Raw genomic sequence first — 26594 nt, forward strand, 5'->3', positions numbered from 1 at the left:
GAAAAAAAAATTATATTCTTCGAGAAGTAGTCCTTGTGCCTTTATGCCCTTAAAAGCTGTTTCTCAAACACATTCACTAGGGGGCACCAAGTGTCAAATTGATACTGCTGCCTTTATTCCAGCAGAGAAGCAAGTGAGAGCAAAACATTGCCTAAATTGTCAGAAAGGGCCACTGTTTAGTTACTTTTGCTAAACCGTTTTCCATTAGGGGAAGTGGAAAATACCAGACCTCCGATCAGGAATGATCATGATAGAAAATTCCCAAAGCATCAGCAAAACTTTATATACATATATACATACATACACACATATAGCATAAAAGATCTGTCACCAAAATTATTTAATTTACTAATAGCAAAGTCATTTCCAACAGCATCCGTCAGAATGTTTTTGTTTGTTGATGGTTGTAGAAAGAGGAGAAAACAAAGTTTCATATGAAGCAGTGACCTCCTAACTGCATTTTGTAAAGCTAGATCCTTATTACCATGAATAATGGAATTCATTAAGTAGTTATATTATTTGAAGTCATAATTTGTTGCATGTAAAATAAGTGTGCTATTGGTTCCAGGCTAATGGAAATAAGCAGTGCAAATTCAAATAATACAACCATTTCATAGGAACCATTATTCGTATTAGTCATGACTGCCTCAAAATTATTTTTAAAATAAAATATTTTACTTTTAGAATCTTTCTCAGTCTCTTTTCTGAAATTTCACTGGGTGTTTTTTCTAGACAGGCTGCAGGCAATTTTGGTTATACTAAAAAGTCAGGGTTTTAGAATTTGGAGATTCTTTGACCCTATTATTGTGGATGTAACACAAATCCAACTGCTTTCTTGTCCTTTTCTGAGGGATGATTAGCACCATGAACAGAGCACATATATATTCTTAACAACTTATTCTATAAGGCAGGTTTTGCATGTATGTATGACTGAATATTGAACAGAAAGATCCAGCTTTTCTTCTCTGTTTTACAATTTAAAGAACTCTTACATTGAATTCCCAATCCCTATATTTATGCCCACATGCATTTTTGATTTCCTTCACAAGCTAATTGTACAACATTTCAGAGTCTGATTCTTTTTGTACAGCAAAATAACATTTTAGTCATGTATACTTATTGTGTATCTAATTTATATTTTAATGTACTTAATATCTACTGGTCATCCTGCCATCTGGGGGAGGGGGTGGGGGGTAAGAGGTGAAAAACTGGAACAAGAGGTTTGGCAATTGTTAATGCTGTAAAGTTATCCATGCATATATCTTGTAAATAAAAGGCTATTAAATAATAAAAAAAAAACAATTTAACGAACTCAAATTTTGGCTTTAGTGGCCCTTATCTCTTATAAAATTCAAAGGATATACTTTTATGAATTTCCTATTAGCTTTCACCCACCTCTACAACTGATTCACTGAATCTCCTCAGGCATGTCAGTAAACCAACATTCATTAAGTGTCTATATGTGGCAGGAACTTCATTTCTCTCCACCTCAATTAGTTCATCTGCAAAATGAGGGACTGGACTTAAAATTCCCTATAATCCTTTACTACTTTAGCATTCTATGATTCTAATTTCTGCAGAAAATTAGAGTGACACAGGAGAGACAAAGAGCCAGAAAGGAAAGGAGAAAGAAGATAGCGTCACTAGAAAAAATTGTGGAAATTTGCCTGGTTTACTCCAAAGAAGTGTGTCTCAATTTCCTCTACTGTAAAATGGAAATAATAATACCATTTTTCTTCCAGGATTCTTGTGAAAATAACATGATAAATATTTGCAGTGTTTTGCAAATCTTAATACACTAGTTGTTATTATTGTTGTTATTGTATGCATTAGGGATTATATTAATAGATACTTGTGTGACATGTGTTAATAATTAATAATAGTAGCTAATATTTTTATAGTGTTTACCATGTGTCAGGCATTGTGTAAAGTGCTTTAGTATCTTGGATTCCCCAAAGAGATAAAAAAAAAAAAAAAAAAAAGCAAAAAGGAAAAGAACCTATTTATACAAAAGATTCAAAGCAGCTCTTTTCTTGTGTTAATGAATTGGGAATTGAGGGGACATGGGGAATGGCTGAACAAATTGTAGTGTGTGATTAGGATAGAATACTCTTGTGCTGTAAGAAATGATGAACAGGATGCTCCCAGAAAAACCTGGAAAGACTTATATGAGCTGTTGGAAAGTGAAATGTATTGTGTACAAAGTAACAAGAATATTGTAAGATGATCAGCTGTGAATAACTTAGCTCCTCTCAGCAGTATAATGATCCAAGACAGCTTTGAAGGACTTAAAATGAAAAATGCCATCCATTCTCAGAGAAAGAACTGATAGTGTCTGAAAACTGATTGAAGCATACCTTTTTACTTCATTTTTCTTGAGACTTTTTTTGGTCTATGTTTTCTTTCACAACATGATTAATATGGAAATATTTTGCATGACTACACATGTATAAACTATATTGACTTGCTTTCTCAAGAGAGGAATTTGAAAGAAAGGAAGAGAGGATTTGGAACTCAAAGTTTTCAAAACAAATGTTAAAAGTTGTTTTTACACATAACTGGGGAAAAACAAAATGATAAATAATTTTTTAAAAACCCAAATAATTTGTATTTTATTTCATTCTCATAATAACCCTGCTGTATAAGTGCTGTTATCTCCATTTTACAGATGAGGAAAATAAGGCAATCAGAATGATTTGCCCAGGATCACACAGCTAATGTCTGAGGTCCTACCTTGAACTCAGGTTTTCTTTTTCCAGGCCTAGAGCTCTAGCCACTTTCCATGTAACCAAATATTCCCATGAAGGAAAGTTTGAAAGGAAAAAAGAAAAGAATCAGCTCCATCAAGTGGAACAAAAACCAGTGGTATTTTGAGTTGCCTTCCAAAACAATTGTTTTAAAAACAATAAAATTACATAAGAACTCTTAGAGAAGATTTTGGAGGGTTTTAAAGATTATTCAGATTTTGATGTACCTTGTGGTGTGCTTTATTGAATCATTGAATAGAAATTAAAGGATTTAACACATCTCAATCAATGGCTGAACATGAGAAAAACAAAACCAGAACCAAATCTTGCATGATCTCTTTTGAGATTCTGCTCAGTCACACACACATTCCTTAGAAAGTCAGTCTTAGGAACAGCTAGATAATACAGTAGATAGAATATCAGCCTTGGGGTCAGGAGAACTTAAGTCCAAATCTAGCCTCAGATAATTAACACTTACTAACTGTGTGACCCTAGGCAAGTCACTTAACCCCAATTGCCTTACCCCCCCCCAAAATGTAAATCCTAGAGTCTCCCTTTCCTTTTTTTTTTCTTTCTTTTTTCTTTTTTTTTTTTGAGATGAGGTGTACTATTTAAGAGATATGCTATAGAACTGAAAGAGTAAGGGAAGGAGACTTAATGTAAGACACTTGGGAGCTTTATTATGAGACATTTCATTAAATGCAATACAAATGTAGGATATGTTTAAAGACTGCTGTTAATGGTTTACAGAAAGAGAGAAAATGCAGCAGAGGGGGAAAAAGCCAAATTTTTTTGGAAGAGGGAGGTATAACAACATACATACTGTATTAAATCCACATGTATTTAGCTTGTATGAAGTTCTATTAAATATGAAATTCTATTAAATTATCTTAGTGAAGAGGCAAAAGGTAGGCAGTAATATATTAAGAGAAAGAAATGTGACTGTTTACCCAAAAAGTTCACTTTAAGAAAAGGAGAGAGTTGAAGTAATAAGCTAAAAATAGCATCTTACACAGAAGGAAATAAAGGAAAGGATTTTATTTATTTCCTAAGTTTTACCCCAGGCACAGTTCCATTAGACTGTGGAACACTTCAAAAAGCAGGCCCCCAGTCAGAACAGGAAAGAACAACACAGAACAGAAGTATAAATCAGGGATGGAAAGAGTTCCTACTGACTTTCATCCAGGCTCTGCTTTTCCATGACATTACTTGATGTCAATTGGCCTGAGAGGATGACATTTGGTCAGCCACCGTAAGATCATGAATCATTGGCTCAGCAAAGAAAAACAAATAGGAAAGGACATCAGGATTCCTTTATCCCTTGATCTCGGCTCTTCCGGCAAGTTCCTTTCAAGCTTCCTTAGGACATTATTGGAGTTCAAATAAAAATTACCACAAAAAGTAATGAATATTACACTGAACTAAAAGTTGATCTGTTTCTTTTGTTTGTTGTTTGCCTTCATGAAATAAAAGGAAATAATGTATTTTCCATCAAAACCCACACCTTTGATGCTAAGGCTTAATAACATAGTAAATTTTTCCATGATAAAAGTCTATGAAACTATTAGATCATGTTTTTCTTTTTAATAAATGATAGTTAAACAGCCAAAACATCAGCCAACAAAGCAGTGTTTGGGATGACTAAACAGTGGTGTAGCATCTGATCCTTCTAATTCTCCTCATTTTATTTGCTATTTTACTTAAATATTCCTTTCTCCTATTCTGTCTCTAGTAGTCAAATTAGTATCATCTCAAGCATGATGTACCTCCAAATTCTAAGAAATTCCAGAAGGGAAATTTTTTTTGTTTTTAATTCTTCCATAAGCATCACCTTGTTTTCTGAAATGACTAGTTTCGGAGAAAGCTCTTAAAACTCCTATATGAGTAGCTTCAAACATGTTTAAAAAATTAATTTTCTTGATTTTTGCTCCTGGGAAGGGTACCATGTCCACAATAGTAAGTAAACATAAAAACTGTAAGAAAAAGTCAAGAAGAGATTATGCAAATCATGAAGGAAAATAAAAACCTATTAATGATACAGGTTTGGGTTTGCAGAATAATAAATGTAGGGCTGGAAAGGATTTTAAAGACCATTTGATATCATGACCCCTTTTACAAATAAGAAAACCAAGGCATAGGGAAATTAAGTGGGTTGTCTAAAGCCATGCAACACCATAGATGGGTTTTGAATTTAGGTTCTCTGACTCTTGAGCTAGTATACTTTCCACTATACTAAATTTCAGAATGGTTCCACACCTTTTCTATTCCCTCTTATAAGCTCCAAAAATAATACAATGGTGGAAGGAGTGGAACAAGCAGAAGGAGGGGGAGGTCTAGTGAACATGTGCAATTTGCTTGGTTAATGCAATCTCCATGTGAAAGAGACTGGAAAGCCTCTTTCAAAAAAGTTTAAAATGACATATAGTGGAAAATCTCTGCTCCCCCATTTGGAACTTAAGGAGACATTCTGGACTGTTTCTGGTTTAATCATGAGAATGAAGAAACAGGCTTTTGCTTAGTTGTGGAACCAAGACTGGAATGCATTCAAGTTACCAACAAGCTCAAAGTGATATTCTTACTCTGACCATTTCTACTTCCTTGGGCTTTCCTGTTTGCCTCAGAGGGATATTCTGGAAGCCTCTTGTATAAATGAGGAAAGGCATCAGACTCTCTTCTCCAGAGATCAACATGTGGTACGTGAATAAGAGCCTCTTCTCTTTCCTGCTTTTAGGTGAAAGAGTTTTGGAGATAGGTCCAAAGTTTAGATGACTAGATACTGGTTTTTGTAGGCAGTCTAGTTCATCAGTAGTGAGTCCAAGGAGAGATGTTTCGAGCCAGTCTAACAGTATCTGACAGATTCATTGATGGGGTAAACACTTGATAGGGTTGAGAGAGTGTGCCCTCAGATGTGTGTGTGTGTGTATGTGTGTGTGTGCACCCACTCATTCAATGTCTGTGCCTCTGTCCTTGCTATATCTTCTTGGTAGGTATCCTTTTGTAAAGGTTAATCAATGTTGATTGATTGGGTAGAGTTAGGACACTGATCACCAGCAGTCCAGTGGACAACAGAATGGGGGATTTAAGTTGGTACCTTCTAGAGAAGGCCCTCCTCAGCCTCAGAGGTACCTGAGCAAACATGAGGGGGTGATGTAATCAATTTCATTCAGCAAAACTGAATCCAAAACCTCACCACAATAATGATAATACCAACAAGAGAAAGCATACATACCGTCCTGAGAAGATAGGTACCATATAATCTTTTGGCTGGTTTTCTTTCTCTTCTCCAGAGACAAGGCTCCTTTTGGCCCTTTTTGTTTGGGGACTCAACTTGGAGGTATAATCTTCTATCATTAGAGTAGAATCTGCAAGTCTGAAATAAAACCCCTAAGGTTAGAACTCTAACAATATGGAAAGATATATTCAGAATCTACACATAAAAAGTGAAATTTAATTTGGAAAACATTTCATAGGATCTTGGATCTTGACTAATTTTCTTTCCAATTTAGAGCCCATTAAATGTGAGCACATACATAAAGAAATGAAAATAATGTTTCCATGTACAGATGAAGAAAGGATTTAGGCTATATTTAAAACCAGTAAGAGAATATCCTAGAAGAAAGTTTGAAGGTTTTTTAAAAAAACAGCTTTTATAATTATTCCTTTTGCTTATTGCTCTCATGGTCAATGTTCAATACCAATAACATATAAAGCAATTCCACTCCTCCCCCCTTTTGAGTTCCAAATTCTTTCCCTCTCTCTCCTATTCCCCTCACATTAAATGTTTTCTCTTTTTAAGCAAAAGTCTATATTCCAGTCTATGTTGCTTTATTTACATGGTTTCAGGTCCCCTTATTATCCTAACCAGTAATGAAAGTGTAGATGATTTGACAAAGAAATTCATTTTTAAAAATATTTTTATTTTCCCCCAGTAATATTTAAAATATTTTATATTTATTTTTAAGAAATTCTATTTAATTAATATCATTTAAATGCTTTGAGTATAGCAGATACTTTGAGAAATCCCAGGAACATAATAGAATCTTCTGTTTCCTTCAAAATTCTGCTCAGGTGCCATCTACTACTATATGAAGCCTTTCCCTACATCCCATAGCTCTCCTCCTATAAATGTATCTTGTGAAAGGCCATATTCATGGAACATGTGGCATTGTGCATATAGAGTCAGCTTTAGAGTCGGGAAGATCTACATTCAAATCCTGCCTCTGACATATGCTGGTTATTTAACTTTGCACAAGTCACTAAATCTCTCCATGCCCCAGGCAACTTTCTAAGACTATATTAAATTACAAAGGAGGTACCAATCTACATTGGCAAGAGGGAGTTTCCTCAATGAGAAGTCCCTGAACTGATAGAATTATAGGTCTAGTTAAAAAAAATTATTTGGCCTATATCTATTTATATGTTATCTCCTTCAGCAAATAGAATGGAAGCTCTTTAAGAACAGAGAATGATTTTGGTTTTTGCATCACTGACATCCAACACAGGGCCTGGTATAGACTGAGCATCTGCTTCCAGAGACATTGGTGACTTGATTGATTAATTGCTGAAAATAGGAACTACGTTGGGAAGGATATTGATTGCTATTCCGCAGTGCCTGGACATTAATTGTGCAGATGTGGGGAAACAGTGAAGATTTCTGAAAATATGTGCAAAGTGGAAAGATGAATCTAGAAGTGATAATAGGATGGATGTGGGAATAGATGTAGAGAGGAGACTGTAGAGAGCCCTCTTTGCATCCCCCTACATGTCTATCATATACAAGGCACTCAAATGATTTTTGTTGTATTGAATCTGTAGACTGTTGTTTGTTCTTTGTGCTCAAAGACGTCATAATAACAGGGTCAGTGCCACAGATAAATGTTAACAAATCAGGAGGGAAAGTAGATCTTGAGGAAACATAATGTGTTAAATTTTGGAAATTTGTGTCTGTATTGCTAATAGCACACCCATGTCTAATGGGCAGTAATGTTGCCAGTGGCAACATGACATAATGGATTGAATGCTGGACTTTGAGTCTGAAAGAATTCATCTTTGATGCTTATTGGGTATGACCCTGGGCAAGTCAAGTAACCTTTATTGATTGAGGTCCAACATTGATGAGTTGTTCATCACTAAAATGAGGGAATTTGACTTGATGTCCTTGATGGCCTTAAGGTCCCTTCCAACTCTGAAGCTATGATCCTATAATCTACGAAGTCATGAGTTCCCTATGTTGAAGAAATCACAGATACTTCACACATTTGTACACACACAAATCTGAATAAGCATGCTTCTTCTTTAAAAAACCTTTTGTTGACTTGGGACAAATTTTGATTATTATAAATACCCAAATTAACTATAAAGGACATATGAAGGAAGACTCTATCTGCATTCAGAAAAAGAACTAATAAATAGATAAATAGAAGTATGTTTTATTTGTCAACCACCAGCCAGAGAAAACATGGTATAATGAAAAGAGTCAATAAATCTAGGGTCAAGTCCTACTTCAGAAAAATGGGGCTCGTATAACTCTGGGCAAATCATTTAACTTCAGATAGTCTCCAAATTATTATTTCTATTAATGTTGATGGGCCATCATGGAAATAATTTGATCATCTGGAAATTCTTTGGACCAGTAGGATCATAGGTCTATGATCTAATAACAAATAGTTTGGGTGAATTATAATTCAATTTGAAGTATAGTACTAGAATGCCTGTTTTATTTGTACCATTTTCATCATTTTCTTTGATGATGTTTTTCCAAATGAAATTTTTTATTCCCTTGGCTAGTTCTACAAAGTAATTCAGTATGTTCAAGAAGCATAAAACAAACGAAAACAAAAATCTTTGTTGGCTTCTTATTAAGTATCCAAATTCATTATTTGGGTATTCATAATCTAGTGCCACCTTTATTTTTCAGACTCATCTAACCCTTTTTATTTCTTATACTCTATGCTCTAGCAAAGCTCAATTACTTACTATACTTCTATTTTCCTGACTCCCTGTCTTTGTCTAAGTCATTCCCCAATCCTAGGAGGCCAATTCCTCTCTGAAATCAATCCCCAATCAAAAGTTTCTCTTTGAGTGTCATGTTTTGCTTTTACCTCAGTGCCTATTATTGTGTATTTTCTATTATAACTATTTGTTGATACTTCCTACATACATAGACCCAGACACAGGCACAGGCACAGGTGCTCTCTCTCTCTCTGTCCATTTGTCTGTCTCTCTTTTTTTTCTCTCTCTGACAGATCATAATCTATAGACAGGAAAAATCATATTCTAGCACAAGCTTTCCATTCCCCCAGAGAGCCTACTACAGTGTTACTCACATAGCAAGTACATTTTTAAAAAAAGTTTTGTCCAATTGAATTCAATGGCAAGTCTAATTTTAATGATTTATACCAATATAAAGATGTAGGATAGACAACATCAGTAATTTATACCTCATACTTCCAGCATAATAGTATTGTTTAGCATAGCGCCTAGAATATAGTAGGTGATTTATCTATCCATCTAGCAATCTATCTCAGTATCTTTTTCTTTTTTAGCATTTATATAGCACTTTAAGGTTTGCAAAGCATTTTTTAAATAGTATCTCATTTTATCCTCACAACAACCCTCGAAAATATTATATCCATTTTTCAGATGACAAAACTACAACATAGAAATGAAGTGACATGTAGATTCACACAGCTATTAAGTATCTGAGACTGAATTTGAACTCATTTTCCTGACTCTGAGTTTGACACTCTTCATTGTACCAGCTAGCTGCTTGTCTAACATGATACCATTACAAAGTGCTCTCCAGACAATGAAAGTGATAAATCATGATTATGCTTTCAAAATTTTCTTCAAGCATTTGAATTCTTGAAAAAAAGAAAAAATTTTAAGATTTATTTTAATAGGGAAGTTTATTATCAGGGAACTTAATTTTTTATGCTTTCAGGACATTCTTTGGAAGTCTTTTACAAAACAAAACAAACAAATGCAACAACAAAAACAGACTACAAATTTCCAAAGCACATAAAAGACTTTGGGGTCAAGGACTTAAGATCTGAAGTTTAAGAGCAATCAAGAAGAAAAAATTCCATTTAATCCAGTTTTGTTTGGAGAAGATATTATTTTGAAGAATAACCATAACCAGTTCTACAGCATTATAAAACCATCAGTATATTTTGAAGCTACTGATGGTTTTATAATGCTGTAGAACTGGTTATTTTAAAGAAAGCAAATTATTGATTATATCATATCATATTCAATAAAATATGAAATCTGATAAGTATTGATGTTTAAGGTGGCATTTTTTAGAATAATTTAAAATGGTATATAAATTTCAAATTCCTTTAAATTTCAATTCTTCCAGAGTCATCCGAGATCTTTGAAATAATTTGGATTTTTAGTATGAGACACTTTAAAATGAAAATAATATACACATACAATAGAAATCCCTCCCCCAACACATCTTTTCATTTAATAGCAAGTCCCCCACAAGTGGATTCTAATCTTGATGAAATGCTTCATTCAAATTTCATAAGGGATATTTAATTTTTTAAAAAATTATATGCAGTATTATTTCTGTCCCCATTTAAACTTTTTTTTCTTTCTATATTTTTTCTGAGTTTTAGTTGTCAGAGACAATATAACTTTAAGGACTGATTATAGTATATGGGGATTAGGGGCTTTTAGGGGTACCTATGTGCCTCTGACTCTGTGTGTGTATAATTTGTGGGTTTGAAAAAAAATCAAAAGGGTGAGCCTCCAGGGGTTTGGGAATTTGAGTCTATGTTGGATTTTATAGCCAGTCCAAACTTAAAACTCTGAGAAGTAATCTTCAGGGCTGAGGCTAGCAGAAGGAGAAACAAGAACTCATCCAGAAGAAGACTGCCACAATCTGGAAGTGAATATGGATTTTATGTAGTAACTGCTAAGTGAAGATCTATTCTATAAAGATCAAGGTCAGATAGGGAGAAAGAATGCCCATAAGCTAGAAAGAGAAACTGGTTATATTTTTATTATTGCTTTATCTTAGAAGAAAATATTCTTTTGTAAAGGCTTGTTGATAGTAAGTGGATAAAGGGAACTGAGGAGCTAGTCACTGGTACCTAACAATGGGAGGGATACAACTTGGTGGGGGCTTGAACAGATGGCATTAGAAAAGAGATCAGGATCAGAGTACTACTATAACTATGAGGGATATACATAGTAGGCCTGATTCTATGATGGCGTGCCAGAGCACAATTACCCTATGTGGGGTCTCATCCAGGATAAAATTCTGCCCTTCACATTTTGAGGAAGCTTTCAAGTTTGTATACCTAGTTTGTCAAATCATAGGGAAATTAGATCGGGGAGGGAGTGGAGGGACGACTATTTCTTTGTTTTAGGTTGTAATTCTGCAATTGGCTTTTCCAGTGTGTATTTTCATTTGAAAGTTCCTTTTGTATACTTTGGGCCGCTAGTTAGTATAGTGAATAAAGCTGAGTTCAAATCCATATTCAGATACTAGTTGTCACTTAACTCAGTTTGTCTCAGTTTCCTCATCTGTAAAAATAACTGGAAAAGAAAATGCAAATGTTTTCAGTATTTTTGTCAATAAAACTCCAAATGAGTCAAACACTACTAAACAATAACAAACAATAAATTTGCAGACTTTTGTCTTTATTGTTTCATTGAATGCTTATGCATTTATATTTACCATATAATTAAATGAATCCTGAATAATATCCTCTTGACTCCCAGGCTGATGTTCTATTCACAGTACCATCTAGCTGCTCACATTTTTTGTTCTGTTTTAATTTAGTTTTGGTTTTTTGCAAGGCAATTGGGGTTAAATGACTTGCCTAGAATCACACAACTAGGAAATGTTAAGTGTCTGAGGTTGAACTTGAAATCAGGTCTTGTGAATACTGAGTTAGTACCAGTGTAAGGACTAAAAGGAAAAGTATATAATTCACATTATTTAAATACTGCTGTCCAGATGAAAAGTGCTTATGTTTTCTTTTTGCTTTTAAACAGATGTAAACTGCTTGTCGTATTGCAAGATCCTCATGCACTACAATTCCATAGGGTATAATTGACCTAAGGACCTAGGAACCCAAGTAATCAACTCTTAGTAGCAAATATTTTTCTTGTTAGCTTCACCATTCTTTTGGGTTTATTTTACCTTATTTGCTTTCTATTTATTCTGAGCCTCAGTTTAGTCTTACAGTTTGGGAAAAATAATAGCTCTGATCTCACAATATGGTTGGGAGAATCATACATAATGTATGAAAACTGTTTTACTGAAAACTTCAGAACATTATTTGTCATCTTTTACAGGAAGATAAAATCCTCTCATACTTTAGTCTGTGGTTTGCCTCAGTCTGTGGTCACTGTGGTACTTTTGCCAGTGGCTACTGCATTTTCACCATCTGAGCTTCTCTTGTCTCATCAGAAAGAGTGTAATAGAAAAGGTCAAAGTCCGCTGGAGAGACTATTTCAGATCTCACAGAAACCCTGATCCCAGTGGGGAAGCTCAGTTATGCTGTGCTTCTGCCTGGCCAGCAAGAAGGTGCAGACTCCACAGGGCCTATAACCTTGCAAAAATGGACCTGACATTTTAACTAAGAGGCACTGGAAAACATCAACCCTACCTCTCCTGGACTTTCATCTGAATCACTCAATTCATTCAATGGTTCACTTCTTTAAGCAAGGTTGCACTCACCCTCTGGGTTCCTCATATTATCTCAACCTAAATCAAGCATGAATTTAATCTATAAGAGGCAACTAAGAAATAAAGACTTTTTTTAAGACAAGGAAACTCAAATTGCAAAGAATAATTGCCAATTAATTTTGTAAAATGAAAAGAGTTCACTAAGTCCTACTTTCTCCTCCAACAAACAAGTCAAGAGATATATCAGGGTGAGTAGAGGGAGAGGGGTGAAAAAATAGGTTGGGGCCATCCTTAGATTGTTCTTCCTGTATAAGGGATTTGGGTCTTTTGTTATCCTTCCTGCAATTTAAAGATTTTAAGGAGACATTGTTGACTTTCTGTCCTCATAAGATTTCCTAAGTTTTCCGTCTAGCCTCTCACTCTCCTGACAGTATCACTGTTCAGTATTTTGAATTTTAAATTTTAAATTGATGATCTCAAGTATTTTCAAGAAAATCCTGATATTTCAGGGTGATTCTTCATTACACAGTGACTAGGGTTGTAGTTGTAGTTTATTTGTTTTTTATACTAACACATGGATAGAAATGTGATTTTCTTGGAGCAGAATTTAAAGAAACACTATCTCCTTGTCCTTGCAAAGGCAAGAAAGCATGACCTTGATTTCTTAGTCATTTTCAGTTGAATCCAATTTCCCATAAAATTTCAATTCAATTTAGTTTTCACCAATAAGATTTAACCACTTATGGTTTTGAATTAATATATATATAGATTTCAGCACTTATACAATTTCAGCACTAATTATTATGCAAAGAATTATAATAACGCAAAGGGCTACATAGAATCTAACTATTATCTACTGGAAAGAAGACTAATCTACTAGATTTATGATCCTCTAAAGCATATCTCCAAAGTCAATGGTTCTAGAATCCATCAAACTAGGATGACAAGAAAGAAAAATGACAAATACTAGAGAAACTGTGAGGAAACACTGTTGGTGGAACTGGAATTCTGGGAAGTATTTTGGGACTATGCTCCAAAAGCTACTAAACTATGCATACTTTTGATTCAAAAATATTGATCCAAGATCCATCCTCCAAAAAGGTCATAGAGAAAAGAAAATGACTTAAACATATAAGAATATTTATAGCAACGCTTTTTGTGGTAGCTAAGAATTGGATGGTGAGAAGATGCTCATTAATTGGGGAATGGCTGGACAACTTGTAGTATATGAATGTAATGGAATATATATGGATGGAATACAATATGGAATGTGCTATAAGAAATAATGAAGGGGATAATTTCAGAAAAACCTGGGAAGACTTATATGAACTGATACAAAATGAAATGAGCAGAACCAGGAGAATAATTTATACAATAACATCAATATTGTAAAGACAATCAACTTTGAAAGGTTCCGTGACTCTGGTGAATGCAATGAACAACCACAATTTCAAAAGACTCATGAAGAAGTATACTATCCCCCTGCCCCCAGATAAAGCTAATGGATTCAGAGTACAGATGGAAGTTTATTTTCTTCTCTTTTTTCTTTCTTCCTTTTTTTGGACAGACTAATTGAAATTGTTTGGAATGATTGCACATTTGTAATGGATTTTATTTTTTCTTTCTCAATGGATGGTAAAGAGAGAAGAATGAGGAAGAGAATTTGGAAGTAAAAATTAAATTAAAATTAAATAAAAAGAAAAAGTCAGTTTGTTCAGAAATGAATAAGCCTCAGCCTCTAAGTTTGATGGATGGACATTAAGAATTGAGATCTTTCTCCCTGAGAGTGCAAAAGAACTCTGTAGAGATTCTGAATTAAACAAAGTTGTAATTTGCATGAGGGTGAGGAGGTTTGCCTAAGGACTCCAACAACTGTGCTTCCTTCGAAGGAAGGCATGCTTCTTCCAACAGGAATTGCTGGTACAGGAATTGCTCATGATTCTCTGTGCCAGGAATAGATTTGGATTCAGGAACACCAGAAGAGGATGTGATCTAACTCTCACTTCGGCAAGGAATAAGGGTAGATAGGATAAAGGAGAATTCATTATCTTTTCCCTAAAACTCCTTATTCACAATGTTTTGATTACTATTAAGAGCATCAACATCTTCTCAGGTACCTAGACTCACAATCATGGTGTCATCCTTGATTTGTCACTGTCAGATACCATTAATATATTGTCTTGTTGATTCTACCTTTACAGCATATTCTATATTCCATCTCCTTCTTTCTATTCATTTAGCAACCATCCCATAAACCATTCCTCACATCTATCTGAAATAAATCTTCCAATCGGTCTCTGCCTTAAGTCTTGCTGTTTCGACCTTTACAATATTTGTAAACTTCTTTCCTTTGTAGCTGCCTCATCATCTCATATTTCCATGATTACAATAACTTTGCCTCCACTCTCTCCCCACTCCAATTCATCATTTATTCACTCAGCTGCCCAAAGTGGTTTTCCTATAACATCAGGCCTTACAATGCCATTCTCCTACTCAATAAACCTCAAGGACTCCCTCTTACTTCCAAAATCAAATCTAAAATCCTGTTTGTCCTTCAATCCTTATCTAGCCCCTTCCTATCTTTACAAAGTGTATTCAATGACCTGCCTACACTATCTTGCTTGCTGTTTCTCACACATAACCCTCCATCTCACAATACCATGCTGTTCCCTGGGTCTGAAATGCTTTCCCTCCCCACCTTTGCCTATTGGCTCTTCTAGATTCCCTCAAGTCTAGTTTCCTTCAGGAGTGCTTTCCTAGTTATCTCTCTACCTCCTAACTCCTTTCCTCCCAAATTATTTTCCATTTATATACTCTATATGTTTTTGTGTGTTCTTAATTATTTGCATGTTGCCCACCAATTAGAATGTGAATTCTTTGAAAACAAAGAAGGGGTTTTTGCTTTTCTTTGTTTTGCCAGGACATTTCCTGGCTTATATCAAGTGCTTAATAAATGCTGATTGGCTGACTGACTGACTGACTGACTGAAAAGGCTCATCTCCAGAGTCCTGTGCTAATGGAGGTCCCCCAGCATTCCTCCCTCTAAATCCTGGGGAGAGGGGAGTAAAGATGGGGTAAGGTGACCTCCTGAAACTGAACCACTGTCATCTACTTTTAGCCCCTGTTTAACTATTTTTGTCTGAACAGAGAAAAGAGAAAATATTCCTAGTTATAACTCTGGAATCTAGTTTTCCTAAGAGGAACAAAGATGAAAAGATTGAACCACATGACCTCTAAGACCTCTTCCATCTTGAACGTTTTATGATTCTAGGAAAGAGATGATGAGAAATATATTCCAAGGTTACTATTTATGATGAATATAAGAAATGCTAATAAGGCACCTGACTCTTTTTGGCAATGAAGATGAAGAAGATCTCAGCTCTGACATGAGCTCAATTAGCTTTTCAGACCCAATTCTAGCCATGCCCAAAGTTAGAATTTGGATGTAGGAGCTTCTTGATCAGTTGCTATTCTGTGCCCAGCAACTCCAGCAACCCCACTTAATTGATGGTATGAATACAAGTTGGGAACTGGATATTGCTTTTCAAAAAGGAGTCATTTCAAATGAGTCATATATATGATTTTAACTATCATTCTACTATAACAAATTTAAAAAAGATAAATAGGAATGGAAAGAATTGTGAGGGTTATTTTCAAAACAAGAATTCTCATTTCCCATGAGGGTTCTTATCTGGATTTTGAAAATGGCTATGAATTCCAGAGGGTACTTACTTCCAAAAGACTTTTAAAAAAAATCCTGGAAGCATGTTATTTATGTCTACAATAATAGCTAAACTGACAGATAAGTATTATCTACTAGGTATTCTCATAGAATATTCATTTGTACATGACATTGGGAGCCAAATTAAGAAGACATGCAATTTCACGAATGTTTAATACATAATATTTTTTGAGAATTCTTCAATAGCCAAGAAAGCAAATAAGTCTTCTGTGTTACAGCTCCAAGCAGACTTTCAGACAGTAATGATGAATGGTTACATGTTATGGAAAATGCCTAGCTTCTTCAGGCTCCTTGAGCACAAGCAGTACAGGAAAATAGATATCCATGGTGCCTTCCTCCTTTAGAATACAACAGCTGCTTTCCTTATCAAGGGGAACCTTCTGGATTTGGGTTTTATTTTTGGCCACAATCACAGGGCATTTTTTAGGCAAAAGAAACAACATATCACTAATTTTTTTTCCAACTTTTCTTTTAAAGTGGTGAGTATTGTCAGCCAGGCCACTTGAAGCCACTGCCTACACTGCTACCCTGAAGGTAGTTCTGAGTTTGTGGCCAGCAATTATGAATATCCCGAGGCAGAATCTGACCCTGTGAAAAGAAGCTTGTAAAATGATCCTGTTCCATTTTACACTAGGATTCCAGAACTACAGCCTCATAAATTCCAGGTCTACACTAACAGATCCTGGCTGAACATACCAGTAGCTGCCAAGAGTTCACTGCCTGAGCTAAGAAAATGGCAGCCCTGTATCCTGGGCCATATTCCAATAGCAAAAGGATTTCTGCCCTCAAGCAGTCCAGCAAATGCCTTCATTAAACCAATTTTTTTTTCTTTTCAGAACATGTTTTAACTTCTGACACATATGCTATATGTTACAGGGCTAGATTCTGATGGAATTAAGTTTTGTGAGAATTAAAATGATAGAAAAGGGAAATTGGTTGGGCTACCCCTCCCCTATTTCAGTGACAATTATAGTCTATCCAAAAAGATGTTTTTTAAATTTTATTTTAGTTATTCACCTTAGGTCTCAAATTATATATATATATATACATATATATATATAATTTCTGTTAAATGTAGATTTTCAACATAATCTATATCTATTTATGGACAAAAATAAAACTAAATAGTGAAACTATGAGACCATACTTCTTAGTCTGATATTTAAGGTCTTCTACAATGAGATCCCAACATACTCCTTCAGTCTCATCTCAAAGCAAACTCTTTAGCTCCCTATCTCTAGTCACCAGATTCTTCAAATTATAGTTCATGAGACTTTATGGGATCTCATAACTGAATGTAAGAGGTGCAAAATTATGATTTTTATCAGTAAATATTATATATTATATATAATATATATAGTATATATATTACCTATATCAGTAAATAAATATATATATATTGTATACTTATTTTATGTATCTATATATCCAGGGTCATGTAAAAATTTCTCTGTTGAAAAGGGGTTGAAAGTGGGAAAAGTTGAAAAAGTCCTGCCCAGTCAATCTGGATTGATCATCATTTTCTAAACTGACCCTATGCTTTCCTGCAGGCCCTACTTTCCCCATTTATTTTCTATTCATTCTTCAACTCCTAATTTCAAGCCTGAACTTCCCTCACTACCCCACAAGACCTTCTCTAATCTGGCTATTAGAAGGAAGTTGTTTTCTGAATTCTCTAGAACTCAGTTGGTACCTTGCTTAATTATACTTTCACATTCACTTGGTTGTTAGTTATATGTAGAATACGATGAAGTCCTTGGTGGTGAGTACAATCTTCTTTTTGTCTTTGTATGTTCATTACCTGGCACAGAACACTCTTGCTGGGAAATTACAGGTTATATTTATATAGTATTTTTAAAGTTTGCAAAGCACTTTATACACATTTGACTTAATCCTTAAAACAAAATGGGGCCAGTAGGTACAATGATTATCCCCATTTTACAGATAGGGAAACTGAAGCTGAGGAAGGTTAAAAGTCCAATGATTAGACCCTAGTCCCATAGCTGATAAAGTACCTAAAGGAAGATCTGAATACAGATCTTCCTGAATGCAAGGCCAAGACGTTAGCCACCAAACCACTAACTCCTAACTTAAACAACTACACACTTACTGAATTGTTTGATCTACTAAAATATGTACTATATTTGTAGCCATTCTACTTGGGATAGAATTCTGGCTGTGCCCCTTTATTACTTAGGTGACCCTGGATAATTTATTTTATCTTCTGAATTAGCAATTTCTTCATATATAAAATGAAAAAATTAACCCAAAGACCTTTAAGATAGAAATATTCTGGATTTCTTCTTCTAGATGGAAATCTTTCTATTTGTCCTATTATGATCTGAATTGATTTTGTGTTACTATATTATCCTCTATCCTAAATTATAAGAGGCTTAAAAATCTAACTCATCTTTGTGCCCTTTCTGTATCTATCAAACTTCTGTTAACAGAAGTTTGAGCTGATTCCTAAGGTCCTCACCATTGGACCCCAGTGTACCTATTAAGCATCATCTTTTACCCCCCTCTTCATCCTTATGTTCCAATCATTCTGGATTATTCATCATTTCCTGAATCCATTCTATGATTATGCTCCCTTAGAGCTTTTGTTGAGTGGCTGAATATTTTTTTAAAGGAGAGACAAGTTTTTAAAGCTAAAAGAAATGAGATATTTCATGAAATAAAAAGCCAAAAGAATTACCAGATTGCCTCTCTACTTATAAATGCAATAAATGACAGCTACATTGCCTCTCTCCTCTCACCAAGTGATTGTGCTAAGTCCTGTGCTGGACCTTGATTTAGACAGTAGCCAAAAAACCTATTATGAGAGTTTAGATCATGTTTTCTTTCTCTATTGCTGCTGTTCTTCTAATATCTGACAAAGCTTCCCTGCTAAAAGAAATATCACAGTTTATAACTTAAGCAAGATCCCAGCATACAAACATGGAAGACTGCACACTGTGACAGCAAATGAAGATAGACAAGAACAGAGGACTAGCCATTGTCAGCATATCCTTGGCTGTCCAAATCAGAAGGCCATGCCTCTGACAGGTTGATGTGGTCAGGCCTCCCAGAGAAAAGAACCCCTTTCTCTATCCCATGTACCAAATAGCTTGGCTATTTGAAATGTTCCCTCTTTTCCCCAGTTTTTACTGTTTTTTACCTACCCAAGGTTGTAGCCATAATCATAGGCTGAGGATGCTTTACTACTGACTTCGGATCCTAAGGAATAGGCTGCAGATCCAAGACTGTAGGCCTGGGAGCCCTGTCTATAAGCCGAGGAGCCATAGGCCTCAGAGGCCTGGTGGTGGGCTGAGGACATGTGACTATAGGCTGTTGAGCCATGTGTGTAGATGGCAGAACTCTTCTTCTCCTGCTGATATTGGCTCATGGTAGACCGAAGATCTTTACTGAGGTACCCTCGGTCATAGTGCTCATGGTACTTCTGGTAGAAAGGCAAAGACATAATGTGTTCCTATTTTGTACAGTTCTTTATGGTGGTTTGTATTAATTAGAAGTCTCAAGGGATGGATGACCTACAAAAAAAAAGAAAGAAAATGAAGAGCATTTTAATAAACAAACGAAAAACTAAATGAAAACAATATTTTCCTATTGGCTGAGATATTATTTTTCATACTCTTATCCTTAGATTCTTTTCCAATAAAAGAAGCAATCACTCCATTCACATTAGACATGGAAGAAGAGACTCTAAACAGGTCCTGAGTTTCCTTAAATGTGACCACTGTAATTGTCCTATAAGAATCAGACATAACTGAATAATAATATTGAAGGTTTAATTAAACTCTAACTGATGCAATGCTTTCTATGTCCTTCTTTGGAACAAGCTCCAGGACTGTTCCCCTTGGCATTGGTCAAGCTAGTTTAAGACAATATTTCTTAAGATGATTTGATTATTTATTTTCTACTGAATCTCACTATTTTGTCTCAGATCCCTGTTAGGAAAATCTCTCCTTGTTTTCAAAATTGTGAAAATTTTAAATTCATTCTAAATGAAGTAATTTTTTTTATAGAATTCTGTTCTTATAAATGGTTGATTTCATCTCCTAAGCAGAGGTAAGAGCTTAAATCCTGTCTATGCCACTTTCTACCAATGTAACCCTTAAAAAGCCAATTAACTTCTCTTGGTTTCAATTTCCTCACTTGTAAACTGTTGGGCAAGATAATCTCTAAGACCCCATTGAGTTCCGAATCCTACAATTCTATTCACTTCATGTTGAATGCATTTTAGCTTATATATCAATGTTTTTCTTTAAACATAATGCCCAGACCTTAATATAATGCTGCTTTGAAATTGATAAGTGATTTATAAAACTCAGAATTCTATATAGATGTATTATTAATATTATGCATTTGTCATTGTTCAGTTGTTTCAATCCTGCCTGACTCTGTGATCTTATTTGGGGTTTTTCTTGGAAAAACCACTGGAGTGGTTTGCCATTTTCTTCCCCTGCTTATTTTACAGAGAAGGAAATGGAGGAAAACAGGATTAAGTGACTTGCTGAAGGTCACAAAGCTAAGAAGTACCTGAGGACAAATTTGACTCAGGAAAATGAGCCTTCCTGACTCTGGGCCTGACATTCTATATACTCTGTCACATAGCTTCAACATAATTAAAGAAAAAAAAAAAAGCTACAGCCCTCCATAACAGGAAGAAGCTTTCCAAATACTACAAACTAGTAGTTAGAAGCAAAGAGCAGCACACTTACTGCCTTGAAGAGCTTCTATGGCTAAAGCTTGCAGTTGATATCAAAGCTGGATCAGCAACCGTGACACTAGTAGAAATGTCTAGATGAGCCAAGACACTAGAGAATGGAGATAATGTAACACCCAGTGGAAATGATAGCAATTTATTCTCATCACCAGATGATATGGACAGCTCTTCAGCATCAGGCATGTGAATTGCCCTTGCTGTGTGTGCACGGTCCCTAAATTTGTGCTCTCCACATGTATGATTTGGACACATAATCTCTTTTCATGAATGTTATCTGTCTGCTAGTTTACTTATAGGTAGTGTGGTAACATATGAGACAATGTACACATCATGTGCAAGAGAGAGACTTTTTCTTTTCACTTTGTTATTATGTGTAGGAATCATCAGCAAAGAGGTGATAGTTGAAATCATGTATATGTATGATATTACCAAGGAAGAACAGGGAAGAGAGAACAACAACAACAACAAAATTAACATTCAAGTGCATTTTAAAGTCTGTAAAATATTTTATTTACACTATCTTATTTGAGTTTTATATCAGCTACTGAGGTAGATAATGTTATATTTATTTTACATATGAAGAAATACTATAGTCATATGAACTGTGATAATAGTTGAATATATTAAGTAAGGTCTTTCTGAAACCAGGTTAAACATTTGGGACCTTATGCCATGTTGCCTATGTAAGTAAGGACACATTTTTAAAGAATATTTACATTAAGCGGTCAGCAAATAAGACAAAGATTGTATAGTAAAACAGGAAGGAGAAACAAAAGAACCTTCCCTTGGTATTGCTGAACCAAGGGAAGATCCTATCAGAGTAATCAACAGTATAAAAGTTTCAGAGAAGTAAGCAGGATTGGGTATGTCTAAAAATTTAAAAAGACTATTTCATTAGCAACCTGATGTTAAGTGGTTGAGGAGAGTTTGTGAGATTGTAGAGCTGGAAGTGGAGTACTCATTAATTCAAATTCCAGAGGTAATGTAATTCTGAGAGAGAGATAGACAAAGACAAGGACAGAGAGAAAAGCAGAAGCAGAGAGAGTCTGAAAGACAGAGAAGAGAGAAAGAAAGAGAGATTAAGAGAGAGAAAGAGACAGAGAGAAATGTGGGGTCGGGGAGAAGGAAGAAGGGAAGAAGATTTAAGATATTACTGTCTTGGTGCATGGCTGGAATGGATGAGTAGGTTTTTAGATTTGAGAAATTGAAGAATTAAGAGGTCAGGATTTTATAGATTATTGGCATGAATACTGATGTTTCTGAAGAAGAAGCCAATGGATATTATGGAAAATAAGGCCATGAATTAAGTTATGAAGGCTTTGAAAATGTTGTAAGACCTAGAAAATGACTGCAGCAAGAATAAGGAGAGGATAATATAAGTATACTGCATGTACTTTAAAAGAGAAAAGTCATTAAGAAGAAAAGAAAAGAAAAGTCCAGAAATAGGAGTGAAGAGCAAGGTATATGCCTGTCTATATAGCCCACCCCCACCCCTCCAACCCTATAAGTCAAGTGACCTCCAGGGGAAAGATTTCAAAAAATGCAGTGTCTTCAGGTTAGAGTCAGGTTTCAGTTAATAATATTGATTGCATCTAGATGCCTCAGTGAGTAGAGCGCTAGGCCAGGAGTCAGAAGATATGAGTTCAAATTTGACCTCAGAAACTTTCCAAAGACAAATTTCTGCTCTAAAACAGTAAATGAGGGTAATAATGACACTAACTACCAGGGTTATTATGAGAATTAAAAGAGATAATATATGCAAAGTGCCTGACACATTGTAGGAAGTATAAATGCTAGCTATTGTTGTTGTTGTTGTTGTCGTTGTTGTTGTTGTTGTTGCTGTTGTTGTTACATAGTCAAGAATGGAGGGGAGTTTGCTGACAAGAGAAGAATTTCTACTGGGGATAGTGGAATGAGCTAGATGATGTCACCCATCCATGGCCATCCCACCAAAGTGGGACTGGAAAGTCACCATAACAATCATAACAGAGGTGAGGGATTGGGAAGACCGGAGCATTGGCAATACACATAAGGATAGGAGATTGGATGACTAAGGTTAAGGAGCTGGGACTTTTGCAGAGTTCATCTGCCTGGAGTTTGAAAGAACCTATAGCATATTATTACATGCTATGTGTGTTAGAAGCCAGGGTGCAGCTAATCCAAGGAGGTGTTAAGAATTTATATTCTATATAACTTGTTTTAATATGCATATATCTGTGAAATATTTTGATCCTATTCTATTTTATTGCTTCTTTTCATACCAAAATTTCATTTTTATATTTTATATTTAAAGACATATGGTAAAATAACAGAGAAGAAATGGAGTTTTATTCTGAATTTGGAGTTAGGACAATTTGAGTTTACTGGCTCTGTGATCCTAGACAAGTCATTTAACATTTGCGAGCCTCAGTTTCCTCATCTATAAAAAATAAAAATGATAACAAAGGCACCTACCTCATAGGGCATTAAGAGTATCAAATTAGGCAATGAATATGCAGCACTTTGTAAACCTCAAAGTATGAGCTACATATCCTTTACCCAGAAAACTGAAACTCTCAGATCCTATAGCTACTGAGTGTCTGAGACAGGATTCAATCCCAGGGTTCCATGACCTTAAGTCCAACTCTTTATTCCCTATTGCATGCTATCTCCCATTCATCCTTTGAAACACAAACATATTTAACCTACAATATTCTATTATAATGGGTATTGACTGATATAGTGAATGGAGTGTTGGGTCTGGAGTCAGGAAGACTCATCTTTGAGTTCAAATCTGGCCTCAGACACTTACTAGCTGTATGACATTGAACAAATCACTTAACCCTGTTTGCTTCAATTACTTCATCTGTAAAATGAACTAGAGAAGGAAATGGCAAACAGCTCCAATATCTCTACAAGGTAAACTCCAAATGGGGTTTGAATATGACTGAAAAAGTTGGGCATGACTGAAACAACTGAACAACAACAAATTCTATTACAACTAAATCTAACATATGATTTTTTAAAAAGTTGTTTTCATGGTCTGAAACCAAATCAAGTAATCCTTACGTTCATTTTCTAAATCTACTAAAGAAAATCCACAAAAGGAATATCTGAGGGTTTGCTAGTAAGAAAAATAGTTGTATTACCTGCCAAGACATGATTGTCTTAATTATTTTTTAATAATATTATTAGTTGCTTCTTGATAATACTTATCAAGCACCTACTATATACCAGGTACTACGCTAAGCATTTTTACAAATATTATCTCATTTGATTTTCATAACAACCTTGAGAAATGATTCTTATTATCTTCAGTTTTATAATTGAGGAAATAGAGGCAAACCAAAGTCAACTGACTTGCCCATTCACTAGTGTGTCTAGTAAGAGTCTGAAGACAGATTTGAACTCATTTCTTCCTGACTTCAGGCCTAGTGCTCTATTCCCTGAACAACACAGCAGCCTCTGATAAAATAGATAGGGAGAAATATTAATTTTGAGGCCAGAAGTCTTTGTAAGTATGCAGGTTAACGATGTGTTTGGAGGTGTAAATGGCTAATTGGCAGATTGGCAGAAGTTGTTAATTTTAGTACTATTACAAGAAGAAGCAACCCAGAATTTGGATCATGGAAAGTCCCTGACTCTCTATAAGTACTTGAGAAAAATTGCTTCTTTGGGGTTCAGTTTCTAATTCTACAAAACAATAGAGTTAAATTAAGTGATATCCGAGCTCCCTCTGTTTTCAAATCTATGATCATTATTTTTGATGTGATTTATTGTGTTGAAGAATTATTATAAGGCATCTTGCTCTCCTGGAGCAGTATCAAGAAAATTTTCTGACAGTAACTTCAGAGTTAATCTGCTTCTCTGTGTGACTAACCCAGGGATTTCAAATTTCCTTTATTCATTTCAGATTGTACACAATTCCAAAACTTACCCTCCAGACAACTGTTTAAATGATGAAAGCACAATTAGCTCACATTTACACTGTTCAGACAGAAAGGCATCTCTACTTCCCTGTAGTTCCAGCCATCGTTTATTTTAAAACTAGTACAAGTAAGAATAACTGTGCCAAGAAAAAAAAAATCAAAAACTGGCTCCTGCCCCACTCTCCTTTTTTCCCATTAGCTTCATCTTTCTAATTTTCTGCTGTTTCCACAAGTCCCTCAACAAACTGCTGATCCTGGAAGACAGAAGGAACTACAATCAATCCAGGCTTGTTAAACTCACTTACTAATAAGCACATTCTTCCATGAAAATGTCACACTTACTTACCAAGGTCCAGATGAGTAACGATGGTAGAAAGGTTTCGGTGTAACGATGTAACTGAATGATAGAATGAAAATCCACCCAAGTTGAATCGAAGAAAAAAAAAAAAAGAGGCAGGGCTAAAGACTGTATCCTGGGGGTCAGTACAAAAATAATGCCTGTAGTCAGGAGAAAGTCAGGGCCATAGACCTGGCCTTTTATGGCCAAGAAGGCAGATAAATTTAGCAACCAAGTAGGGTGGGGTAGAGGGGAGATAAAAAAGAACAGACAGGGCTTCAGGAATTCAGGCTAGCAAGACCTCAAGACGACATTACCTCCTCTGGGGAGGTCTCACCTCACTTAACCAAAAAGGAAAGATCCATTTTGCTGCAAGAGAGAATGCAATGTTTTTTGGTCAGCAGAATTTTTCAAAGCATGTGAAAGTTCCCAGGGAAAGAACAGTCAATGTTGGGAGTGAAAAGAAGTCAAGTAATTTGAACCTCAGAACATAATTGGAATGTTCATGACAAGCTACAGGCCTCAGAGTTCTGTTAATAGTACATGTACAGTAGAGATAAATGAATAGACAATGAAAGAGGATCAAGGAGAAAACTGGAAGCAAATATCGTTAAGAAATGAATTAGATAGGACTACTGGTATTGGATCAGCTGTCACAACTTTCTCTCAGTTATTTAACATACATTTAAAAGGAGAGTCAAAGGTTCAGTAAATGAACTGGTTGATTATACATTGAACACACTGTCCTGTGAAACAAAATATTTCTCTTAATGCAGAGCCTAAAGGGCAACTAGGTAATGCTGAGGAAGACCTGAATTCAAACCCAGCCTCAGAAACTTACTGTGTGACCCTGGATAAATTAGTAAAAAAAAAAAAAAAAAAAAAAAGATACTGTTTGTCTCAGTTTCCTCATCTGTTAAATGAGCTGGAGAGGAAAATGGAAGACCACTTCAGTATCTGTGCCAAGAAAACCCCAAATGGTGTCATGAAGAGTTGGATACAACTAAAAAACAACAATGTCTATAGAAAAGAAAAACTATTCCTAAGTTCATGGATTAAAGTGATGCTTATATATCTATTGTTTTGCAGTATAGTGAGCTTCTATAATTTGATTGTGTGTGTGTGTGTGTGTGTGTGTGTGTGTGTATTGGAGGGAGTAATAACTACATGAATTAAGCTGGAGGGGGAGGGAATCATATCTTCCTTTACCCCAACATGTAATGCTAGGAAGGTCACTGACTTTTTTCTTGGGGTCATTTTTCTCACTGGTAAAATAAGAGATTTAGAACAGGAAGTGTGGGACAATAAAGAGAATTATTGATTTGGAGTCATAGGACCTCAAATGAAATACCAGGTGTGCTTCCTCCTATCTGTGTGATCCTTAGCAACTAAACTTCTTTCCTTTTTTCATGCTGCTGTGACCTTATATATGAAGTGACAGTATTGAACTAATGACTTCTGAGGCACCTTCCAACTCTAAATCAA

The 26594-nt window shown here is 35.3% G+C and overlaps 1 protein-coding gene across 2 annotated transcripts in view; it reads right to left on the reverse strand.

The window, feature by feature from the left end:
- Positions 1-25222, reverse strand: part of MYOM1 (myomesin 1) — a 153800-nt gene extending 128578 nt beyond the window's left edge. For both annotated transcript variants that reach the window (XM_031946590.1, XM_031946591.1), the window contains exons 1-3: positions 25119-25222; positions 19300-19668; positions 5977-6117 (exon numbers count right to left, since the gene is read on the reverse strand). In XM_031946590.1, coding sequence (XP_031802450.1) covers positions 5977-6117; positions 19300-19598 — 440 coding nt within the window. In that variant the 5' untranslated portion in view covers positions 19599-19668; positions 25119-25222. The remainder of the gene's footprint in view (positions 1-5976; positions 6118-19299; positions 19669-25118) is intronic.
- Between the last annotated feature and the right edge of the window lie 1372 nt (positions 25223-26594).

The sequence above is a fragment of the Sarcophilus harrisii genome, chromosome 1 (genome assembly GCF_902635505.1).
Source record: "Sarcophilus harrisii chromosome 1, mSarHar1.11, whole genome shotgun sequence".
Taxonomy (NCBI): Eukaryota; Metazoa; Chordata; class Mammalia; order Dasyuromorphia; family Dasyuridae; genus Sarcophilus; species Sarcophilus harrisii.